This window comes from Carcharodon carcharias, chromosome 2 (genome assembly GCF_017639515.1).
Source record: "Carcharodon carcharias isolate sCarCar2 chromosome 2, sCarCar2.pri, whole genome shotgun sequence".
In the NCBI taxonomy this organism is placed as follows: domain Eukaryota; kingdom Metazoa; phylum Chordata; class Chondrichthyes; order Lamniformes; family Lamnidae; genus Carcharodon; species Carcharodon carcharias.
In genome coordinates, this window is record NC_054468.1 from 221,987,000 (window position 1) to 222,012,192 (window position 25,193).

Here is a 25,193-nt window from a genome sequence, read left to right on the forward strand (position 1 = left end):
CAGTGCTTAGATCTGATCCGTTGGTTGTGGGATCACTTAGCTTTGTCTATCAATTGCTGCTTATGTTGTTTGGCACGCAAGTAGTCCTATGTTGTAGCTTCATCAAGTTGATACTTCATTTTTAGGTGTGCCTGGTGCTGCTCCTGGCATGCCCTCCTGCACTCTTCATTGAACCAGGGTTGTTCCCCTGGCTTGGTGGTAATGGTAGAGTACCACCAAGTATGTTTTACTACTAATTGCAATTAAATACATTGATATTTATGGTGGTCTTGTGGTGCAGTAGGTAGCATCCCTGCATCTGAGCCAGAAGCTCTGCATTCGACTTCTAACCAAGGACCTGATGTCCAAGTAAGGTGCATTCATAACACATCGAACAGGTTGAGTATCAATTTGCAAATCCTTCCAACACACACCAACAGCAGGCGGTAAGGGTGGGAGAGATTCTTGGTCAGCCACGTAATGGAAAGAAAGTTGAAGCCTCAACCATTACTATCCATAGCTCAGGACTGCAACACGCATGTAAAATTGCATGTTGCCATAGCAACTCGGACCCCTTGAGTTGATCGTCACATCACCCTCATATTTGTTCAGGGTATACATAATTATCACATGACCACAATGACAGCACACTCCCCATATACACTCCATCTAATTGCACAGTCCAGTGATTACAAAGCCGCAACAAAGATCTGAAGGGCTTTGACAAGAGTAAATTAGGAGAAGCTGTTTCCTGTGAGAGGAAGGCTCAGGAACCAGAGGATTTAAGATAATTAGCAAAAGAACCAGAGGCAACATGAGGGGATTTTTTTTGTACACGGATAGTTGTTATGATATGAAAGGCACTGCCTGACTGAGGGTATTGAAAGTGGATTCAGTAAGAATGTGCAAAATGGAACTGGATAAATCCTTGATGGGGACAATTTACAGGTTATGGGAAAGAGCAGGGGAGCACGCCTAATGGCAAAAAGCTGACACAGGTGTGAAGGGCTGAATGGCCTCGTGCTGTAATATCCTTTTGGTGTCTGGTTCTGCATAATAACGCTTTTCTTTCAATTTTCAAATTGATTTTCACACAGGTCACCTTCTAACGCACAGCAGCCTGTCACAGGAATTGTCTTGCAGTTGATGGGAGTTGAGTCTTCAACAGGGAACATCTATCAGTGCTATTCTGTTATGAATTAACCGGGGAACCATTTCAGCTCCAGGAAGCAAAGAAAAAGACACTATGTATTCAGTACCTTCTCTATTTGGGAATCATAATTCCCCGATTGCCCTCACCGACCCCCTCCCCGCACCTCACCCTTCCCCCTAACCCCTGGATGGACACCAGCCTGCTGTACAATCACTCACTTCAATTCATCTTAAATTACTTTCAATCTTACAGGCAGGCAAAAGGTCAGCCAAAAAAAAAATGTAAACCCTTCATTTAAACAGGCTCAGTAGCCCAACTGAAGGTGAAGGCTTCAGGTCACAAAACACGGTGGCTTTGAAACCTGGAATTAAAGGTCGTGTAGGAGAGCCAGGCTTTCCTATCACTCACTGAAGATTATGGGATCGAAAGTCCAGGTGGCCAAAAAATAACCCCCCCTCCGACCTCCCAAGGGTCAGGTTTCCCAGTGTGAGGAGTGTTTGCCTGTCATAACCCAAAGACATGATCTGAAATACCCTTCCTTTGTAGAAGTGAGAACATGTTCTAGTGTGAAGGAGGCCAACAATGGTTTGTGCTGTTCAAGACTTAATGTCCCATGTACAGTGAGTACAGTAAATGCATTGTTCAATGCTATAGGAGTGGGAGAGAGCGGTGGGTGAGAGAGGGGTGTGTGAGAGGTGTGGTGGGGGGAGGGTGTGTGAGGAATAGGTTGCGGGTAAAGAGGGTTTGCGGGGATTGGGGTGTAGTGGGAGAAGGGTATGGTGGGGAGAGAGGGCTGTCAAGGAGTATGGGGAGAGCCACCATAAACCATTCCAATGAATGCTGTCTCAACTAGCTGGAGTGAGAAGTCAGGTGAGTAAATTCCTTATCATTTCCTAAACACTGCAGCCTTTAATTAAAACCACGGCCTCATTAGTGCCTTTTGTTCCCCCCTCAGCCTCTAATGAATCCAAAAGGTCTAAGAACACGAAGGTTATATTAACCCCACCCACCCCTCAGCAGACACACATATACACACACGGTAGCCATGTAGTTAAGTCTTAATTATATCCTTGTTGGTTCTGTGGTCCTTCTCTGAAGCTAAGCTGCCCCCAGGCCCCAGAGATTTGCTCCACTGAGATACCTCTGCTGTGAACAGAGAGGAAAGATATCAAAGAGTTCCCCAGCACAGGTCACAGGTTAGGGACCCAGCTCCTTCCTATCAGATATTACCTGTCACTAAGGAGAAGCAGAGCTGTGGATCATAAGCAGATCAGAAAAGCAGAGCTCAGTGGGGGATCTGAATGCACTCGAGACACATTCACTGAGACCGTACTAATGACTCAACAGACAAGCTGTGCTCAGCAGACTATCAAAAAATGTATAATGTTTTACTGACTTCAGTGCTGCCCTGATGATTAGCCACCTTTCAAAACAGAAATGGTTGTTCATTTTTGGGTTTATTCCAAACAAATCCTCTCAAGACCTTGAGCTCCGTGTCAAGAGGGACACACTCCACCAGTTGGCTACAGAGGTAAACTGCCATCCAATTCTTCCTCAAAACAGCAAGAGTTTTCAATGGCGAGACACAAACACACGTGTGAGCTCTTGCTGTGCATTGTGTAGAGCGGCGCTGTAAAGCAAGCTGATTGCTCATGGTTGGTCTCAAGTGAGACATTGAGCTATTCAGACCCGGAAGGTCTCAGGCCTCACAATGGGTGGTCTATTCATGAAGCAACGGAGGACTGTCTGCCCTCCTGACCTTACACAACACCTCAAGTCAGTCCTTTCATGAGGAGCATGAGAAATTTGGAGAGGAGCAGCGATGCAACTGCTAACAATCCACTCAGTAGCCATAAAGAGAACACCAGCAATTCCACATGGGTCAACATAAAGGGAATCACGAGAGGGCTCACTGAATGACAAACAATAGATTAGGTGGATATACAGGGCACTTTAGCAACAAATGGATTTATCTATCGGAACAAGACAAGAGTCACGGTCGAATCAGAATAAGAAACATCACCTGTATTCTACTACTCATGGCTCTTAAATGAACCTTTGAAAACATTACGTCTGGCATCCTATTACCTCAAGACTTTGGGCTCTGTTCACGGGCTCGTCAGGTCTCTGCCACATCTTTCAGCAGCCTACGACCCGTTAGAACATGAAACAGTTGTTTAAAAAGGGGTGGAAAGCACGGCGAGGGGAGCTCGCTTCTGGACTGCCACCAGGGCATGAGGTTGGAGGGAGTGGGACCGAGGGCAGCATCACTGCAGAAACTGTCCCCAGGACTTTCCCCTCTGCTTTCCAAGGAGGAAGACCATGCTGGATTTTTCAGCTAGTTGTATCAACAAGCCGGGAGCCTGGCTATGTCACTGACAGGTTAAACCACCAGTTCACTAACAATGGCCAGTCCATTGTCTCCTAATCAGTGCCTGGAAGTGATCCACCCCATGGCCAAATAGTTGAATGGCACCTACTGTCTTAGCACACAAATAGCCCAGGAACCAATCCCCAGCAAGAAGAGAAGGTAATAAATTCTTATTAAAAAAGCAAAAGCCTTCTCGTCCCAAAGTCTCACTGTGCTTCGTTCTCACTAAATCGCTCACATCCAGGTCAAAGGTCAAAGTGACCTCAACCATCCAGAAAGATGAATGATGTCGATCTAGGATAGCAGCCAGGGCTGTCTGGACATCTGCACTCGATGTCTGCCTCACTAAGTGAAGTGTGATTTTAAGCTGACTGAAACCGCTGCCCACTCCATCTAGTGCTCTCCAACATTTTAGAAATCATTTTCGTTTGGGTGAACTTTGGCTGCTGAGCAAAATGATTGATGTCACTGGTAAAAAATGCAGCAAGCTTTTCTATTCCGGGCACCCAGTGTCAGGGCTAAACATTCCCGGCTCACGTCTAGTCACTAAATATACAAGTTTCTTCTATTCTGATCTAACAGACATGCCTCAGCCTAAACGCCAGAGGAGCACAACCTACTGTACAAGAGTGATCAATTTCCACGCTTACAAAACCCAATTTGCCCTACTAGCCGTTTCCCCTCCTGCAATATCTGGCATCCAATTTGCACACAGCAAACTCCCACAAACAACAACGATCAAATAGTCTTTTTGTGATGTTGATTGAGGGGTAAATATTGGACACCAGGGGTAACAACCCCTCCAATCCTGCTCTTCTTCAAAATAATGTCAATGGGATCTCTTATGTTCATCTGGGAGGGGCACAAAGTACCTCTGATTAAACACCCTATCTGAAAGATGGCACCTCCAACAGTGCAGCACTCCCTCAGTACTGCACTCAGAGTGTCAGTCTGGATTGCATGCCCCTAAATCTCTGGACTGGGACTTGAACCGTAATCTCCAGGCATCTAATGAGTACATTCAGAGATGCCACCTCAGGCCCAACCCTGGTTAAAGTCCGAGTGCCTTTAGGTTGGTGGCATTCTGTGTAAAACTACAGTCTCCAGGGTAGGATCCCCAGAGCATTCAATACTTCAGGGAGCTCCAATTATAGATCCAGCACAAAGCTTACATTCAGCTTGCTTTTCTGATGGTATAATTTAAAGAATGGAGGGCATTGGTCAGAAGGCCACCAATCTAATGGTAACTAATCTGGGATGGGCATGAAGTGGCATACCGGGCTATACTCCTCCAGCCATTCAGATGCCAGGAGGCTGTGGTTTCAAGTCCCAGTCCAGAGGCCTGAGAGCATGTCATCCAGGCAGACACACCAGTGCAGTACTGAGGGAGTGCCACACAGTCAGTGGTGCCATCTTTCAGATGAGGTGTTCAATCTGAGGTCCTGTCTTCCCCTCTTAGGTGAACGTTTTGAAGAAGAGCAAGGGGGTGCGGTTCTCTCTGGTGTCCTGGCCAATATCTGCCCCTTGAGCAGCATCCCAAAAAATAGTTGTCATCAGGGGAAAAGTGTTTGCTGACATTGGACAAGCGGAAACTAGGGTCCACCCAAGAGACCATTTTAATTATTACCAAAGGCCTTCACAATGAAAGTTAAAAACGCATCAGCCAAATAAGTAAATATGTTACTTTTAAGCCATTGACCAGGTGAAAATCGTCAGTGTACAGTGCACTGGTGCCTCAGATGATGGTCTATGCAGATAACCAACAGAATCCCCGATCCCATCATCCCCACTCTTTATTGAGTGTGTGCATTGTACTTTGAACAGGGTTGGGGGGGGGGGGTGGTGGAGGGGGGTAGTGGTTGAAAATTGCACATTTGCCACATTTATTTCCAGCAAGGTCTTTTTACTCCCTCTCTCTGGTGCTCAACAGAACAGTTATCTGCTGTTAGAAAACAAATAAATCCTAATCAAAATCCCGCATCTTATCTTGAAGTGTCATCGAGACCTGTGTAATGAAGCTATCGAAAGCAGGGACAAGGAGAGCCAAGCTCAGCTTGCCAACTCTGTGTAGAAAGAAGACTGCTTAGAAATGGCCACCTGAGTCTGACAGCTTGTCATTGAAGCGTGCAGTGAGCAATTAATCAGCTCCTGCCCTTCGTCTCATTCTGTGCTGAAGTGGGGAGAAGGGGATAAAGAACAAACCCACCCCCCCACCCCTCCCCATTTACCTCAGAGTTGAAGACAGCAAAACATCCCCTACCCATGATTGTCCCTCTAGCCCTTGGCTGCTTAATTGCCCTTGTTAAACAAACAGATTTCCTTTTCCTTGCCAGTGGCATGAATGGAAAGATATCTAAATATTCGTCCATTGCACAGATGACACATCGTCTACAGCTGACAGCACACACTCTCTCTCTCTCTCTCTCTCTCTCTCATGCAGATATCGTCCTACTTCCCACATGCCACACGCAATGTCCCTGCATGGCTAATGAAGCCTTGCAGTGCAGACTGCAATCAGAACAAGCTGACATTAAACGTCCTCTACTAGAATCTTCATTGGTTTATTTTACACAATCAGGATTTTCAACATTTACCCATTTGCAGTAGGGATCACACTACTTTTCCTTTTTAGCACAGCTACAGCTCAGTGGATAACACTCACCACCCCCCACCCCCCCACCGGGTTTGAGTTCCTTTCCAGAAGCTGGAACCCAAAATCCAGCTTAACATGTCAGGGCAACACTGAGAGGGTGCTGCACTGTCAGCAGAGCTGTCTTTTGGATGGCCCTTTAAACTGAGGCCCATCTGCCCTCTCAGGTGGACTTTAGAAATAAGATTCCATGGTACTTCTTCAAAGGCGAGCAGGGGAATTCTCCCAGGCGTCCTGGCCAACGCCTTCCCTCAGACAACATGACAAAACATAAAAAAGAGTATCTGCTCCTTTATCACATTGCTGCTTGTGGGAGCTTGCTGTGCGCAAATTGGCTGCAGTGATTCCTACATTACAACATCTACCACACTTCAAACAGGTACTTTATTGGCTGTGAAGACCCTTGGGACATACTGAGGTTGTGAAAGGCACTATATAAACGCAATTTTTTCTTTCACGTGTGATTTGCTTACACAGAGCTCTCCTTCTGTACCAACTTACAGCTACAAGAACAACGGTAACTTTGGCTCACGCCAGGGTTCAGGATAATTCAATGCTTCAGGTTAAATGCAGGGAGCTGCCTCACTGCAGTACCACCATTGCCTCCACCAGTGTACTGCCTAGGCTGGGTGGTAAATGTGGCTGTTCCAGTGTCACACAGATCCCTGGGAAAAAAACAGTGGAACCGCTAACCATTTCCCATAAATCAGCTTGCGGATCATTCAGCTCAATAACTCCATCTCAGTGATCGCATCCTTCAGAAATGTTTATCTTTTCATCTTCACTCCTGATGAAAGATTGACATTGAAGATAGTGATCTGCTTCACATATGCTGTCTGAGCCTCTCCGCAATTCCAGGTACGTTGAGTGTGCCAACTGTTGAGCATTTTTAAAATTTGTTCTTAGGATGTGGGCGTCGCTGGCTAGACAAGTGTTTATTGCCCATCCCTAATTGCCCCTGAACAAGCGGTGGTGAGCCGCCCACAGCTGAGCGGCTTGCTAGGCAGTTCACAGTCACATGTAGGCCAGACCACAAGAACACAAGAAATAGGAGCAGGAGACCCATCGAGCCTGCTCTGCCATTCAATACAATCATGGTTGAGCTTGGGCGTCAACTCCACTTCCCCCACCTGCGTGCCCCCTCCCCCCATATCCCTTGATTCCCTGAGAGACCAAAAATCTGTCTATCCCAGAAATCGGCCATCCTTACCTGTCTAGACTAGGTACAATGATGGCAGATTGCCTGCCCTGAAGAGCTAGTGAACCAGATGGGCTTTTACAACAACCTGGTAAATTCATGATCATTATTAGTAAGATAAGCATCTTATCCCAGATTTATTAACTGAGTTGAAATTTCTCCAGCTGCCATTATGGGATTTGAACTCATGCCCTCAAAACTTGGCTTCTGGATTACTAGTCCTGTAACACTGCCACTACGTTCTCACTCCAGTATTACCAGGAGAGTTCCAGTTAATGTGCAAATGCCCTGAGACACAAGGAGTGGATTATATGGGCCTGCAATATAAGCTCCTGCTTGTTGCCAAACTGTGTGAAAAAATATCACAGAATAACTTTCAGAAGGCCATTTCCTTTCAAATATTTTTAAGTCCAATCAAAACTGGATTTCCTAAGGGAGCTCCTTATACAGGTTTGATGCTGTACTCCTGTATGGGCAGGATTATAGTAGTAGCTGAATTCTATACAACAGAAAATCTCTGCACACCAACAACTTGAATTCATATGGCATCTTCAGCATAATAAAATGTCCCAAGGTGCTTCATAAAGCAAGGTATAAGACCAAGCTGCATAAGAAGATATTAGGGCAGATTAGTCAAAGGGGTAGGTCTTAAGGAGTGTCTTGACGGAGAGGGAGGTAGAGGCAGAGAGGTTTTGGGAGAAAATACCAGAGCTTTGGGCTTAAATGTCTGAAGGTCAATGACACAATTGTATTAATCCAGTGATCTGATAAGTACATTTACTTCTCAAGCAGAACGTGGTTGGATCTAGTCCCAAGTTTGTTGGTCATTGGAATTTGTCTCATTCAGTTGAGTAAGTTTATCCACTTGTTTACCCAATCCTCAGAGGAGCAAGTGGATGGAAGGGGACACTGTATCAGTCCGTTGCATCGAGAAATGGAAAATACGGCTTGCTGCAGTGTTCCAGTGAAGCTCAATAGTTATTCTCCCATTCAAGTAAGAGATCTCTGGCATATAACCACAAACATTCTCTTTAAGAAATGGGCAGCCTACAGACAAGCAAATGTTTCATTAGTCCATTTTGACACAAATCCTTCTACAATTTGTGGTTCCATTGCTTCTTTTCCTTAGTTTCATCTCAGAGGACTGATCCCAGTTAAAATTTTCATCCTTGTTTTCAAATCCCTCCATCCCCTCCCTATCCCTGTAATCTGCTCCAAACCCACAACCCTCCAAGGTCTCCTCTAATTCTGGCACCTTGTGCATTCCCAATTATACTTGCTCCACCATTGGTGGCCGTGCCTTCAGCTGCCTAGGCCCCAAGTTCTGTAATTCCCTCCCTACACATCTCTGTCTTCTACCTCACATTCCCGCTTTCAGACACTCCTTAAAACCGACATTTTTGACCAAGTTTTTGGGCATCTCACCAAATATCTCGGGGTTGGGGTCACGCTTTGTTTCATAACACTCCTGTGAAGCGCCTTGGGATGTTTCATTACATAAAAGGTGCTATATAAATGTAAATTGTTGTTGTTAACAAGATAATAAGTACCTTAGTTTACTTTCCTCCTATGTTTTTCACTTCCCTCTCCCCCTTGTGTCTCACTGCCATGCCCCTGCTAAGATTGGGAACTTTTTTTTGTTCATTCATGGGATGTGGGCCTCACTGGCTGGGCCCAGCATTTATTGCCCATCCCTAATTGCCCCTTGAGAAGGTGGTGGTGTGCTGCCTTCTTGAACTGCTGCAGTCCATGTGGTGTAAGCACACCCACAGTGTTGTTAAGGAGGGAGTTCCAGGATTTTGACCCAGCGACAGTGGAGGAACGGCGATATATTTCCAAGTCAGGATGGCATGAGACTTGGAAGGGAACTTCTAGATGGTGGCATTCCCATATGTCTGCTGCCCTTGCCCTTCTAGATGGTGGTTGTCGTGGAATTTACTTGGGATTTAACCCAAACTCTGCCATTCTCAGAAATCAACCAGCAGCACCACCGGTTTCTAAGCGTGCCTTATAAAATCAATTCTGATAGGCCGAAGGATTCACAGCCTTACGATGTTACAGTTTTTATGAAGTGTAGCCACTGTTGTAATGCACAGCAAGCTCCCCCAAACAGCAATGTGATAATTGTCAGATAATGTTTTCTTTTGCGTGATGTTGATCGAGGGATAAATATTGTCCAGGACATCTGCTCTTCTTCAAAAATAGTGCTATAGGAACTTTTACAACCACAGGGCAGACAGGGCTTTGGTTTAACACCTCAAACGAAAGATGCAGCAGTCTAGATTATAGACTGAAATTTCTGCAGAGCTTCCTGTTGTTTGCCATTTTAATTCACCACCTTGCTCTCATGCTCACATTTTTATCTCCGGCCTGATGCAGTGTTCCAGTGAAGCTCAACACAAGTTCGAGGAGCAGCAACTCACCTCCTGATTAGGCACTTTACAGCCTTCTGGAATCAACACTGAGTTCCACAATTTAAGGCCATGAACTCTGTCCCCTGTTTCGATTTTATTTTTTTGCTGAGTGCGGAGCTTGAATGTTGTTTTTCAAGATTTTTGCTTTCAGACAGAGCTATTCATTATTCTGCATTCACACTCACTCTGGACGAATGCTTTGTTTCTCTACTACAAAAATTACCACTCCCTCTGCCTTTTGTTCCATGACAGCTTTGTCAGTTAATCTCTCCCACCCAATACCCTATCCCAGACCTTCCCTTTTGTTCTTCCCCAGCCTCGCACCTTTCAAAAACCCATCACATTTCTACCTTCCCTCATTCTGGAGAAGTCATACTTGATTAGAATCGTTAACTGTTTCTCTCTCCACAGACGCTGCCAGACCAGCTGAGATTTGCCAGCATCCTCTGTTTTTAATTTCTGATTTTCAGCTTCCGCAGTATTTTACTTTTATCCCTGTAGAGCCATTTTGCCAAGGAACATGATTTCTGGAAAACTTCCATTAAACTGCAGCCAGGCTAATGTACAAGGCCAATGCGTAAGATTTTGGTACGTGCAATCACCCGAAACATAACTGAATTTTAAATAAATTATACTACAAATAAAGATTGCATCCAATATTCTATTGCCTAGATGAAGGCAGCTCCAACAACACTCAAGAAGCTCAATACCATCCAGGACAAAGCAGGCCACTTGATTGGAACCCCATCCATCACATTAAACATTCACTCCCTCCACCACAGATGCACAGTGGCCACAGAGTGCACCATCTACAAGATGCACTGCAGCAACTCACTAAGGTTCCTTCGACAGCATCTTCCAAACCCATGACCACTACCACCTGGAAGGACAAGGGCAACACCTGCAAGCTCCCCTCCAAACCACTTACCATCCTGACTTGGAAATATATCACCGTTCCTTCACTGTCACTGGGTCAAAATGCTGGAACTCCCTCCCAAACTGCACTCTGGGTGCACCTACACCACGGGGACTGCAGCGGTTCAAGAAGGCGGCTCACCACCACCTTCTCAAGGGCAATTAGGGATGGGCAATAAAAGTACAGGCCTATCCAACGATGCCCACATCCCATGATAGAATGAAAAGAAATTCTAATCATAGATTATGAATTTCAGCCTCAGATTAACATTAATACATTAGTGTTTCTTTTAAACCTCCAATTTGCATCAACGTTCCTCAGCTGGATTTACTATTGCCTTTGGGTCAAAAGGTTGTGGGTTCGAGGTTCAAGGCAGGAGTGGGAAGTAAAATCCAGGATGGCAATCCAGAAATACAACAACAACCTCCATTTATATAGCTCCTTTAATGTTGCCAAGAAAATGGCTACTATGCTGACGGTCCAAAATTAAAAGCAAGAAGTAGTGGGAAATAGCAGGATACTTGGGCCTTTCCAATAGGAACTGAACACAATCAGAGATGGTAAACTCAGTAAACGTAGGCCTGTATCGCAAATGACAATTTAATGAGTAATGATGTTCCAAACGTTATCTAGGCACTTAATGAATTGTCTTTTCAAAAGCACCAGCACAATTTGTAATACAAATCTATCAATAGTGGTTTGTAAAGAAGTCATTAGGGTTACACTGCGTTACTTCAAGCAACATCAAACAAAAACCTGCATCTATATGGTGCCTTTAATGTAGCAAAACATCCCATGGTACTTCACAGGAGCAATGTACAAAATTTGACACCATGCCACATAAAGAGATACACATAAGGAGACATTAGATCACCATGGGCGTACCGACCCACATGGAGTGCAGTGGTTCAGAAAGGTGGCTCACCACCACCTACTCAAGTGCAATTAGGGATGGGCAACAAATGCTGGCCTTATCAGCAAGGATCATATCCCATGAAAGAATAAAAAAATCAAAATCTTGATCATAGAGGTGAGTTTTAAGCGGCACCTTAAAGGAGGAGCGATGATAGAGCTGGAGAGGTGAAAAAGTTCGGTGGGGGGAGAATTCTAGAGCTTGGGGTCTGAATGGCTAAAGGCTGGGCCGCAAATGGTAGGGGTTGGGGGGAGTAGTGGGCAATGCGCAAGAGGCTGGAATTGGAGGAATGCAGAGTGTTGTAGGGCTGGTGAAGATCACAGAGATAGCTTCCTGCAAACTTGATGCCCTTTAAATGATGCATTCAACCAAAGTCTTACTTACTTTCTGCATTGGTTCAGGTGTATCGTAAATATCCCATGCGACAAAAACTTGCACCTTTAGTGTCATACAAATATCTCAGAAGTATTATCAGACCAAATCTGGACCTGAACCACTGCAGAAGAGATTAGGACGGGTGAAGAGGGAGATCTGAAGGAGTATCTCATAGAACAAGAGAAGCACTATATGAAGAAGAGTACAGAGCTCACCCGTACGCTTGGACCAATATCACTTCCCCGACCAAAACCACCAAAGTAAAGCAAGCGTCCTTGTCATTCATCTTGATGCCATTTGTAGCATGTTGCTGGTATGGAAAATGTAGGGTTTTCTAGCATAGCATGGTTGTCTTTTAAAGAAAGGTTGAATAGGTTGGGCCTATACTCATTGGAGTTTAGTAGAATGAGAGGTGGCCTTAATGAAACATATAAGAGTCTGAGGAGCTTGACTGGGTTGTTGCTGAGAAGATGTTTCCCCTCGTAGGGGAATCTAGAACTATCGGGCACAGTTTCAAAATAAGGGGTCTTCAACGGGTTTTCGATGTCCCATTGAAGATGGCGATGAGGAGGGTTGTTAATTTTTGGAATTGTCTTCTCCAGCGAGCAGTGGAGGCTGGGTCATTTTAAGGATGAGTTGGACAAATTTTTGATTGACAAGGGAGTCAAGGGTTATCGGGGGGGCAGGCAGGAAAATGAAGTTAAGGCAACAATCAGATCAGCTACGATCTTAGTGAATGGTGGAGCAGGCTCAAGGGGCTGAATGGCCTACTCCTGCTCTTGTTTCTTATGCTGTTCTGTAGCAACAGTGACCACACTTCACAAAGTAAAAAGCATTCTATAAATCCAAGTATTAACATTTTCTCCACTGCTCTATGAAGGAACTGATGCATCACCAGGGTCAGATACCAACAGACTTCCCATATCTCACCCTGGTGTCTATTCTTAACCAGACTATTCATTTATTAGGGGGCATTGGAACCAACACCTACACCTACACAAAAGCAGAATACTACTTTTCCAGATACGGGAAATCTGAAATAAAAACAGAAAATGCTGGAAATACTCAGCAGGCTGGGTAGCATCTGTGGAAAAAGGAACAGAATCAACATTTCAGGTCAATGACTTTTGATTAGGGTTAAAGGTTTAACAGGTTTTAAGCAAGTACAGAGGCAGGGAAAGGTGGAGGGTTGAAACGAACAAAAGGGAAGGTCTGGGATAGGGTGGAAGGCAGGAGAGATTAAATGACATAAGCACAGAAAATGCTGGAAAGACTCAGCAGGTCTGGCAGCAACCGTGGAGAGTGAAACAGAGTTAACGTTTTGAGTCCGTATGACTTTTCTTCAGTGACTCTTCTTTGCTCTGAAGAGTCATACAGACTCGAAACGTTAACTCTGTTTCTCTCTCCATGGATGCTGACAGACCTGCTGAGTTTTTCCAGCATTTTCTGATTTCATTTCAGATTTCCAGCAACCGCGGTATTTTCGTTTATCTTAGAGATTAAATGGCAGCAGGGATGATGGTAAAAGGAAAAAACAGGGATGGTAACAGGATAAGTGGTGGTCTTATGGTGCAGTGGGTAGCGTCCCTGCCACTAAGCCAGAAGTGCTGGCTTCAAGTCCCACCCAGGACTTGATGGCCAAGGGAGATGCGCTCATAATGTGGCCAAACAGATTGAGTATCAACCTGCAAATACTTCCAACACACACCAATGTCAGATAGTAAGCGTGGGAGAGATTCCCGGTCAACACGGTTGCACAATTCCCAATAGGGTTTACTAGATAATGATTCAGGACAGGGAACCCTGGCTGCTTTCATTCTCTCCCTAGCCCAATGGTACTGAGGTTAGTTACAACATCCCCTCAAATGCGATAGCTGAGATGAGCCATCATAGGACTCAAGCCTAGTATCTTAACGATCAGTGTAGCTCAGTTCCAGCCTGGAAATGCACTGGGGTGAGCCACTGGGAGACTGGCATATTGGAGTGTTATATCTGGAACTCTCTGTGATACAAGTGGCTTTGAACACTGGAGTTCTACATAATCTAATTAGCAGATGGTGCATTTAATTCGGGAATTTACGTGGATTCAACTGGACTTTAGGTGGGAGGGACAATGGCGGGGGTTAGGGAGGGATAAAAAATGAAGCTGGAGGCAAAAATAGATCGATGCAGTGTAGTGTTTTATACATTGAGACGAAACAAAACCCTTTTAAATATATCACTTACATCACACAAACTGTGACCATCCCCCAGCCAGCGAGAGGGTCATTACTGGTGAATGCTATTTTAATTGCGTGTCTCAGTTTATGAGCTGCTTTGACCTGCCATAAAAGCTGTGGGTTCCAGCTTAATGCCTGAAATCTGAGATGAGAACTGACCAGCAACACCACTGGCAAAATAACAAGAGTATCAAGCCTCTAGCAAGCCGCTGCCATCTGCTTGCTGAACCAAATATTTATGTTTGTGCATTATCCCAACCCCCTCACCCCTCCCTCACTCCCACCCAACCATTGGAAAATCTGTTTAACCTTGCAGGACATCTGGTCGGCTCTCTAGTCGGCTTCATGTTAACTTACTGAGGCATTTGGCAGTCATTAAAAATTAGTCCACTGCATTACTACTTTTTTGAAATAAACTGTGATCTTCCATTGTTGCTGCCTCTGACTGTTCTCCAGCCTTCAACCCAGCTCTCAAATAAAAAAAGATGCTTTTCAAAAGAAAGGATCTGCATTTATATAGCACCTTACACAGCATCCCAAGGCACTTTAGATTCAGAAGACTTCCTGCATCAAAAGACACTTGAGGCAGATGAAGTGCTTGCTTATGTCTCTTTTCCATCAGTTGTTCCTCCTGAACAAGTCACTAGCCTGAAGCCAGAAGCCACAGCTTGAGTGGCACTAGTCCAAATCAAGCCTGACTGAACAGGAGCTTCTCCCACTCTTTACCACCCACTACAGGCATTATTGGAAGGATTTCTCAACCTGATTGGCTGCACTATGAATGCATCTTCTACAGCCACCAAGTCCTATGGTAGGATTTGAACCCAGGCTTCAGGCTGAAAGGTAGTGACACTATCTACTGTGCCACAAGACTTCCCAAAGCACTTTACAGCCAATTAAATACTGTTCTGAAATTTAACCACTGTTGTAATCTAGGAAATATAGCAGCCAATTGGTGCACAGCAAGCTCCCACAAACAGCAGTGTGATCTCTGGGTTCTTTCTTTATGTTAGTTGAGGAATAAATGTTGACCAGAAATCCCGTCCTCTTCTTCGAAATAGCGCAAAGAAACTTCTACATCCACCCGAGAAGGCAGACAGGGCATCAGATTAATGTCTCATTTGAAAGATGCCACCTCCAACACTGCAGCATTCCCTCAGGACTGCACTGGAGTGTCAGCCCACATTTTGTGCCCAAGTCTCTGGAGTGGGACCTGGGGCCTCAACTGTCTGGCTTAGAGGCAAGAACGCCACCCAGACCAACAACTGACACAGGCAGGGCAAAATACTGCTGCTGCCGACACGCAGTAAACACACCAACTCCAATGGAGTCTAAGGCCCACGTTCTTCATGAAACGGATGTGAGAGGCGGGGAGACGATGGAGTGACCTAATATTGACCCTCCGACAGAGCCAATAAGGACCTGTAAATGGTGGGGGGGGGGGGGTCATGTACAGTCAAAAGGGGAGTGCTCTACTTAGGAGCAGTGCATCTCCAAGTAAGCAATATTCATCCAGCACTCCAGCAACCTTAGGGTCTCTCACTTCACTGAGGAGTCTCACTATAAGAATGTGTGCCCCTCCCCTAAGCCTGTGCTTAAAGGCACCAGCTGGTGCGATGCTGTGACATATAAAACCAGGTCCCAAGTCCAATGTCTGGTCCATGCTGAGTTAGCTCATCTCAGCTGGAGCAATGGTGAGGGGTGGAGGGGGGGTGGGGGGGGTGGTGTTGAGGGTCTCAGGCATAAACCAAAGGGCAGAGATCCTGCTCCTGATCCCTTATCCACCCAGCTATCCATCACTGTCCATCTGAGAGATTGCCACAGGCTGTCAGGAGTTCCATTGTACTTCTGGCACCTCCACTGATACCACAGTGAGCAGCTGGCATTGGGCACTCTTGCAGCAACTGGCAGCAGAGATGCCCACATGCCACATGAACCAAGACTCCATTATCACCCACTACACCAGCCTTGAGAGAAGGACCTCAATCCTGGGTAGGTTTGAGCGACAGGGCTGGGACTTGATTGGGTTGGGGAAGCTCGCACTGTAACCCAGGGTACTGGGGTTTCAGCACTATGTTCTTAACGAAGCAAATGGCCCCGTCTTGCGGGGTGGATTCTGCAAGCGCAAATTTTATGAGGCCAATTGCAGGGTTATAACAGATGTGAATCAGAAAGCAACTAACTGCCTCAGCAATTCCAGTTCAAAAAATAGTCAAAAAAATTAACACAGTAACAGTGGGTCCAGAACACAACCTGAAATTGTTCAAATGGAAACTGTGAGAGAAACTGCTCGAATATGTCAGCAGAACCAATTTATTTTAAATCCTGCACACTGTGAGGGAACCCAAAAATCAGAACCACATTAATCGCTTCTCAATAAATCAGGTCCAATATTCCACTTAATGCAGTCCCCTCTCATGACAGTACAATAAACGTTTGAAAGCATTGCATTCACTTCCAAGGACAAAGAATCCCCTTGCATTTTAGCACTGTCCATGACACACAGGTGATTAAGGAGGTGATGCAGCAAAGTAAGACAGTCTTTCCAATATTAATGTGTTACTAAATGTGGTTACAGCATCGGGAAGAGACCCAGATAAGGGAATGCTGCACCGGGACTGAGAGAAATGCATATTCACAGGCTGCTAGGAATAATCCATGCACACCGCAGAAACGATATACAGAACAGCATATAAACCAGTGAAAGGGGAAATCCAGATTTAGGGACAGGCAATAAATGCTGGCCTTGCAGCAACACCCGCATCTTGTGAATGAATAAATTAAAAATAAACACGCAGAAACAAATACACATACACACACTTACAAAGGCCACATACAAATAACACACAGGCACACACTTACAAACGCACATATTGAGAAATACATGTACAAACAGACACAAACACACACACACACACAGACATACACACACACACAATCACATTCGAAAACACACACAGGACACACACACTTAAACATACACAGGCATACAGAAACATGCACATATACAAACACACACAGACATTCAGAAACACATGCATACAGACGCAGTGTATACAGGCATAGAGAACATATGTACAGAGACACCATTATAGGCATACAGAAACACAAAAATACAGATGTGCACACACACACATACAGACATGCAGAAATGCATCTACACTGACACACTTATAAGCATACACTGGCATATAGAAACACACACAAACACAGACAGACACGCAGAAACACCTGCACGCACAGACACAGAAGCACCGATACACACTCACTAACATACACAGGTATATTTACAGCGCAACACTCTTGACACACTCACATTCCATAGAACTCCAGATTTAACCGGCTATAAAATCTAACTCTGATGCTACCAGCCCACAATCTCCCTGGCCCGGCTGCTTTAATGCTTGTGATGTGAGTTTGTGCAGCTGGACAAGGAAACTGCGCACCCCACCCCGCCCCCCCCCCCACACACACACAGAAAAGTCGCTTGTTTCATTCCCGCTGTCCGCGGCGGCGACGACAGGAGAAGGAAATAAGAGCCCCTGAAAGGGGACTTCATTATGTGCGAGTTAAAATGGCCCGGATCCCAAAGTCTCTTTAAAGGGGAAGGGATTCAAAAAGCTATCGCCCGCCGCCTCGAGGTCAGGATTGGAGAAGCGAAGCTGGGTCAGTTTGAACTCTCTGTTTAAACGGGGATGGGTTCCATCGGAGCTGACATTCATTAGAGAGACATTGCTGTGACCTGGAGCCCGGATTCTCTTTCTCTCTCTCTCTCACACACACAGACACACAGACTATCACCACTGAGTTATAAATCAATTATCGACCACACCCCCACCCCCTCTTTTTCTTCTCTTTCAAGTCATTCACAAAAACATAACAGGCCCACTTCATAAATTAAACGGACCCCCACCCCTCGCTCCTTCACCCCCCCACCCCCAAGTCATTTCAGCTCAGCTCTCCCTCACTCAGAACCGAGATTCACCCCAGCCACCGTCAGCAATAAAAGAGCCTCGGGTATTTGAGACGTCAGCTGGGTGCCCTCTCACTGAAGCTTCTCTTATGATTCTGATCCAGTTCAGATGGTCTGTGCGGGGAACAGAGGGAGGGGTGGGGGGGGGGGGGGGTGGGGAGGGTGGTGGTGGTTTTGAGGGGTGGGGGGGAGAGAGTGGTTAAACACATTCTCCTGCTCAGCCTGTCCCGGGACTGCAGTGGGAGCTTCTGAATCAATACCTGTTCCGGTGTTATGTGCAGTGCTCTCCCCGCCCTCACGAGCACCAGCCAGGGAGCAGGGCACATCAGATCTGGAACAGGCCAGTCAGACATCGCCGACGGAGGCCGCTCGGCCCTTCGTGGGCGTGTTGGCTCTTTTGAGTGAGTGATCCAGTTAAGAGGCATTTTCAAGCAGGTTCGAAACGGCGCGGGGGAGGCAAGTTCAATGTCACTTTGCAACACACGGAATTGGATAACTAATTGGAAACGACAACAAAATCGTCGGGATGCGGGGGAGTGGGGCTAATTGGATCACTCATTCAAAGAGCCTACACGGGCACGAAGGGCCGAGCGGCCTCCGTCGGCGGTGTCTGACTTGCCCGTTCCAGATCTGATGTGCCCTGCTCCCTGTCCGCCTTGAAATATGGTCCCACTCAAAAGTCCCCTGGCTTCTTTCTGTCTGCTGACCACTGGCCGGGACTACCTCCACCACCGCCCCACCCCCCACCCCCCCACCCCCCCCCCCCCTTTACCCTGTGCCTGCCCCAGGTCGATTCATCCCCACCCCCACCCCCATCCCCATCCCCATTCCCAATAACAGTCCAGGGGGCCAATTCACCAGGCTCGGCCCCTGCTCCCAGTCACTTTGCAATCAGAACAACCAGTCAGTCTCCCCCCCCCCCTCCCCCCCCGCCCCGGGGATTGGGTGGTGGGGTGCGGGGTGCTGGGTGGGGGGGTGGGGGGGGGAGGGGGGGTGGCAGCGGTGTGAGATATTTTTAAGCAGGTAGTTGTGAAGGTTTGAAACGGAAAACGGCGGTGGGGACAGGTTCACTATAACTTGCCACACGGAATCGAATAAATATTTGAAAACGGGAAAAAAAAAACTGCAGGGATGCGGGGGAGTGGGACTAGCTGGACCACAGAGCCAACACCGGCACGAAGGGGCCGAATGGCCTCATTCCGCGATGTCTGATTTCAATGATATGGGAATAGGGATATCGCTCCAGCAAAGCTATGGGCAAGCTGGTTTGACCTGCCTCACCCTCCCATTCAGCACAAAACGCTGGGTAATAAATACATTCACTACAAAGGAAACGATTATAAATCGTTTTAATTTAACACAGATTTACAGTTTATAATGAATGCAGCCCTTTTAAATGCCGATATGGTATAAAATATAGCGATATCTTATCTGGGATCACTGTAGCTTGGTCCAAATTCATTGCTGTTGCCTTCAGTCCATAAATATTCTCACCTCTGTATGAAGGAAGGGGGATTAAATATGTATTGCTGTTAAATATTCGCCCCCATCCACCTGAGAGAATGTGGAATGGGAGGCGGGGGGGGGGGGGGGGTGGGGGGTCTAGACAACGCTCATGGGGAAATGTGTTAGATTTCGCCCCCGCCCCCTCCCTTTTCTGATTTAACCAACACAAACCGCTGGGATTGGGGCGGTCGGGGGAGGGGGGAGGGGGGGGGTGAACATCTGCAGCGAGCGAGCATCAGGTACTGCGGCACTCGGAATGAATGAATGAAACCAAGAGACGGCGCCTGGTCACCCAGCCAGCGGCTCGCTCCTCATAGAATCCAACACAGCTTTGGTGGCGGGGGGGGGGGGGGGGGGGGGAGAGAGACAGACAGAGTGAGACAGAGAGAAAGGCAGAGAGAGTGACACACACAGAGAGAGAGAGAGACACAGAGAGAGACAGAGAGAGAAAGAGAGAGTGACACACACACACACAGAGAGTGACACAGAGAGAGACAGAGTGAGAGAGAAAGAGAGAGTGACACAGAGAGAGAGAGTGAGACAGAGAGAGAGGGAGATACAGAGTAAGAGAGTCAGAGACAGAGTGAGACAGAGAGAGAGACAGGGTGAGACACAGAGAGACAGAGATAGACACAGAGAGAGAGAGACAGAAAGAGAGTGAGACAGAAGAGAGAGAGAGTGAGACAGAAGAGAGACAGAGTGAAACACAGAGAGACAGGGAGAGGGAGAGGAAGAGTAAGAGAGAGTCAGAGACAGAGAGACAAACAGAGAGACAGAGCGAGTGAGACAGAGAGGTACTGAGAGAGTGAGAGTCAGAGACAGAGAGAGAGAGACAGAGAGAGACACACAGAGAGAGACAGAGAGAGGGACAGAGGGAGGGGAGGGAGGACAGCTCACTTGGTCTGTGGCGCTGCCTATAATTCTCCTCAGTGACATAAAGCCAAATCTTAGCCAGAGCCCGAGGAATCCTCGGTCTTTCAGAGCAAAGCCACAGCCCATTTACTAGCAGAGACCCATTGTATGTAAAACACACACACACACACACTCTACCAATGCACACACTTTCTACCTCTGCGCTGCAATGCTACTGATTTTAAAATGCACACACACACACACACACACTTGTACCTTCACACCCAATGCTTCCCATCACTGAGGAACAGCCCTTGCTGCGGAGCCGCTCTTTTTTTTATTCCATACATTAAATACTTTTATATATATATATAAAAAAAATTACTAAAATCTCCAGCCGTCAGCACAGCAGCGCTTGTCCCGACTGTACAGTGGGAGGAATTGAAATCACATTGCCCCTTCTGTAGCTCTTTGACCTTCTCGAACGTACAAAAGCATTAACATTCCAACACATAAATATTGTTCCATTTTTTAAAGAGTCTGTATATGTGTATGTGTGTGTGTGTCTATGTGTGTGTGTGTGTGGGGGGGGGGGGGGTGGTGGAGTGACATTGTTAATGATTTAATTCTCATGGATATCTTTCTCGGAGCTACAGACTCTTCTGGCGTAGTGCTGGTGGGGGGAGAATGGCATCGATTACAATCGGACCGAATGCTATATTGCTGCCTAAAGCCCTGTGTTAAATGTTTCTGGCTGGCTTCCATCTGGAGGCTCACAGGGGGCTTTATGGGGCGGAGGGGCGGGGGGGGGCGGGGGCGGTGGTGGGGGGTGGGGATGGTGGTGTTGGGGGCGCTGATGGCTTTGGTGGGGTGCCGTGGGTTCACACCTTACCTTACTGGAGAAGGCGCCCGGGATCATCATCTTGAGCGCCTGCCTCTTCAGCTCCACCAGCCTGGTGTTGCAATTCTCGCACCAAATCCCTTTATCCTCGGAGCCGCAGGAGCCGGGCGAGCCGGTGCCCGAGGAACCCGGCGAGCCGGTGCCCGACGAGCCGGGCGACGAGCCGGCCGCCGAGCCCGGCGAGCCGGTGCCCGGCGAGCCGCTGCTGGAGCCCGGGGACGCGGTGCCCGAGCCGGGGACGGAGCCAGCTCCCTCGGGGGCGGGTCGGTTGGCAGTCCGGGAGTCCTCGCACATCTGAAAGCTCTTCCTGTACCACATCTCGGGGGTGAAAGTTGCCAGTTTCGTAGTTGAATAACTCTCCGCCGTCCCCTGCATTTAATAATATCGTTTTTTAACACACACACACACACACACACAGCGCTGGCGGTCTTAACACATTCACAATCGATTCGCAGCGTCTGAAATAGTTAAAAAAAAAGAAATCAATCTCAACACTCACCACATGTTTGCGATTCCTTGCAAAAACAGCCCGCTCTTTGCTCCCAGATACAGAATTCATATTAAATGAATGTCTTTCGCTCTGCTCTCCTCCTTCCCAGTCGGACTGACTGTTGCACACAAGCCACTAGCCAAGGTTGCAGCAAAAGGCAGGAGACTGAGAATACCACTGCCAAGGATAGAATAAACTTCACCAGCCCTTTCATCACATCATTGCTGCTGCTGCCGGATTTATTATTTTATTTTTTTTTTTTTGCCACCCCGAGTCATGCATTGCCCTTCATTCCAGGACTGCCCTGTGCCTGCATTTCTGTTTCACACTCGGAGACCAGAGAACAAACCGCTCCTCTCGTTGCCCTGATTTCTCGTGTAGTCCCTGAACTCAGGGGAGACGGCGGCGCTGCGCTTAACTCCTCGGCCACTCTCCCCCAGCATTCGGCCTCCCTCCTGCTGTTCTCCAACAACCAACACCTCCACAACTCCCACCCCCCCCCCCCCCCCCACCCTCTTTCCCTCCACCACCCCCCCCCCCCCACAACCCTCCCCTCCCACCCTACCACCACCCCCCCCCCCCCCCCCCCCCACCGAGTGACTCGGGTTAAAATGAGAATGTGCCAAAACTCTGGCCAGCCAGCCGTGTGGGCGGAGCTCAGCTCAGCTCGGCTCGGCTCAGCTCAGCTCGGCTCAGCTCAGCTCAGTTCAGCTCGGCTCAACTCGGCTCGGCTCAGCTCAGCCGCCCAATACTGCACACCAGCAATAGCTGACGGGGAGGCTCGAAAACCAGGCTGATATTAAAAAGCACGACCGCTCAGACTGGAGTGGGGTGGATGGGGGGAGAGGGAGGCAGGGAGGCGGGGTTGGCGTGGCTGGGAGTGAGGGGTGGTTCAAAATAACTGACAGCCACCGCCCCCCCCACCCCCCCCCACCCCCTCAGCCCACCCTTCACCCACCTTCATCCCAAGCAGCTCCTTACCTGAGAGGAACTCTTTGGAGAGAAGCAAGACCGCAGTTAAACTGTCTCTTGATATGCTCCTCTTGTTAATGTGAAGATGTCTTACATTCTAAGATGCATTGCCAATGTTAAGATGTATTTTCAATGTTAAAATGCATTATTAATGTTAAGATGTATTGTTAATGTTAAGATGTATTTTCAATGTTAAGATGTATTTTCAATGTTAAAATGCATTGTTAATGTTAAGATGTATTGTTAATGTTAAGATGTATTTTCAATGTTAAGATGTATTTTCAATGTTAAAATGCATTCTCAGTGTAAAGATGCATTCTCAATTTTGAGATGCACTGTCAATTTTAAGATGTCTCAATGTTAAGACGCATTGTCAATGTTAATTTGTTAAGATGCAGGCGTATTTGCAAAAAAAAAGTTTCGAAGGTTCGCTTTTGCTCTGAATTGTGTTCGGTGACATGGTTCCGTGGGCACAGTCCGAGAGCTGCAAACTTACATGTCTATCACTGAATCAGATTGAGGCACCCAGACATGGCAAATAGATTGAGTTTTTTTTAATTAAATATAACGTAAGGACCTGATTTAAAACTATTACGGTGCGGGTTTCTGAACACAAATCCACGAGTGTGCTGCTGGTTCTGAGCAGACTGCAGCTGAGCTGACAGGAGACAGGGAGCTGAGCTGGGAAGGACAACCAGTGGAGGCACGAGAGTAAAACCTGGCGCCCTCTGTCGTTTCCACATTTCTATTCAGGGCAGAAGTTACGGAGCACAGTTTTCATATCGCAATTTGAAGCCCCCTGTCCTTTCTGAACAGTGACCGTAAATGTCAAACCGAAACGTGTAGAGAAAAATCGACTTATCATTCGATGCATTTCTTCAAAGTTTATTAAATGGGGATGGGCGTGAACAAAACGGGTTGCGTTTCCTCATCGATTATAATTAGCCGACCACAGTCTATTTTAACCGAATGATTAACGTATTTGGCTTAACAAACACCAAAAAGTCGGCTGGGGCGGAGAAATGTGAGAATGAAGTTATTGGTTTCTATGAAGGATCGATAACATTGACAGTTTAGAGGGAATTTAGGATGGAGAGATCTCTTGGGTAATAGATTCAGTATAATCAATGATTGATTCCTCCTTACTCCCAAATTAGGAGCAATGTTGCTTTGGGAATTACAGTATTCGTACATTTGTTTGTAGAAGGACCTAAATGTCCTGAGTTTTTGCTGCTTGAAAACCGACCTACAAACATCTTCAGTCCCCACACTTGTGGATAATGGCTACACTGGGCTAAATGATTGCTCACAGCTCCAGTACCAAGTCCTCTAATGGACCTCTTCATTCAGACGTTCTAGATTGTGGAGTCAGGGGTAAGCCATTCAGTCCCTCCAGCCTGTTCCAGCATTCAGTTAGATAGCTGATCTGTATCTTAACTCCATAATTTATAACACCCTTAACTGACAAAAATCTATCAATTTCAGTTCACCAATTTCCAATTCACCCCCAACCTCAACAGTTTTGTAGGGGAGACAGTTCCAGATTTCTGCAACCCTTTGAGTGAAAAAGCAGGACAAGGCAGCCCGCTTGATCGGCACCCCAGCAAGCACCTTAAACATTCACTCCCTCCATCACTGACGCACAGTAGCAGCAGTGTGTACCATCAGCAAGATGCACTGCAGCAATTCACCAAGGCTCCTTCAACAGCAGCTTCCAAATCCACTGCCTCTACCATCTAGAAGGACAAAGGCAGCAGGCGCATGGGAACACCACCATCTGCAAGTTCCCCTCCAAGCCACTCATCATCCTGACTTGGAAATATATCACCATTCCTTCACTGTCACTGGGTCAAAATCCTGGAACTCCCTAACAGCACTGTGGGTGTACCTACACCACATAGACTGCAGCGGTTCAAGAAGACAGCTCACCACCACCTTCTCAAGGGCAATTAGGGATGGGCAGTAAATGCTGACCCAGCCAGCGATGCCTACATCCTGTAAATAAATAAAAAGGAAGTGCTTTCTAACATTACCCCCTTAAGGACTTAGATCTAATTTTAAGGTTATCCCATCTCATACTGAACTCCTTCCAGAAGGGGTAGTAGTTTCTCTCTATCTACAACAACAACAACTTATATTTATATAGCAGCTTTAACATAATGACATTTCTCAAGGCGCTGCACAGGAGCATTATTAAAGAAAGAATGACAACAAGCCACATATTTTTTCTTTATTATTTTATGGGATGTGGGTGTCACTGCCAAGGCCAACGTTTGTTGTCCATCCCTAATTAGGAGACATTAGGTCAGAT

General features: G+C 46.8%; 1 protein-coding gene across 1 annotated transcript in view; it reads right to left on the reverse strand.

Moving 5' to 3' along the window:
• The window catches only part of kif26ba (kinesin family member 26Ba), a 316,541-nt gene extending 294,203 nt beyond the window's left edge, over window positions 1–22,338 (reverse strand). The window contains exons 1-2 of the mRNA XM_041182843.1: window positions 21,920–22,338; window positions 21,412–21,789 (exon numbers count right to left, since the gene is read on the reverse strand). Coding sequence (XP_041038777.1) covers window positions 21,412–21,789; window positions 21,920–21,979 — 438 coding nt within the window. The 5' untranslated portion in view covers window positions 21,980–22,338. The remainder of the gene's footprint in view (window positions 1–21,411; window positions 21,790–21,919) is intronic.
• Between the last annotated feature and the right edge of the window lie 2,855 nt (window positions 22,339–25,193).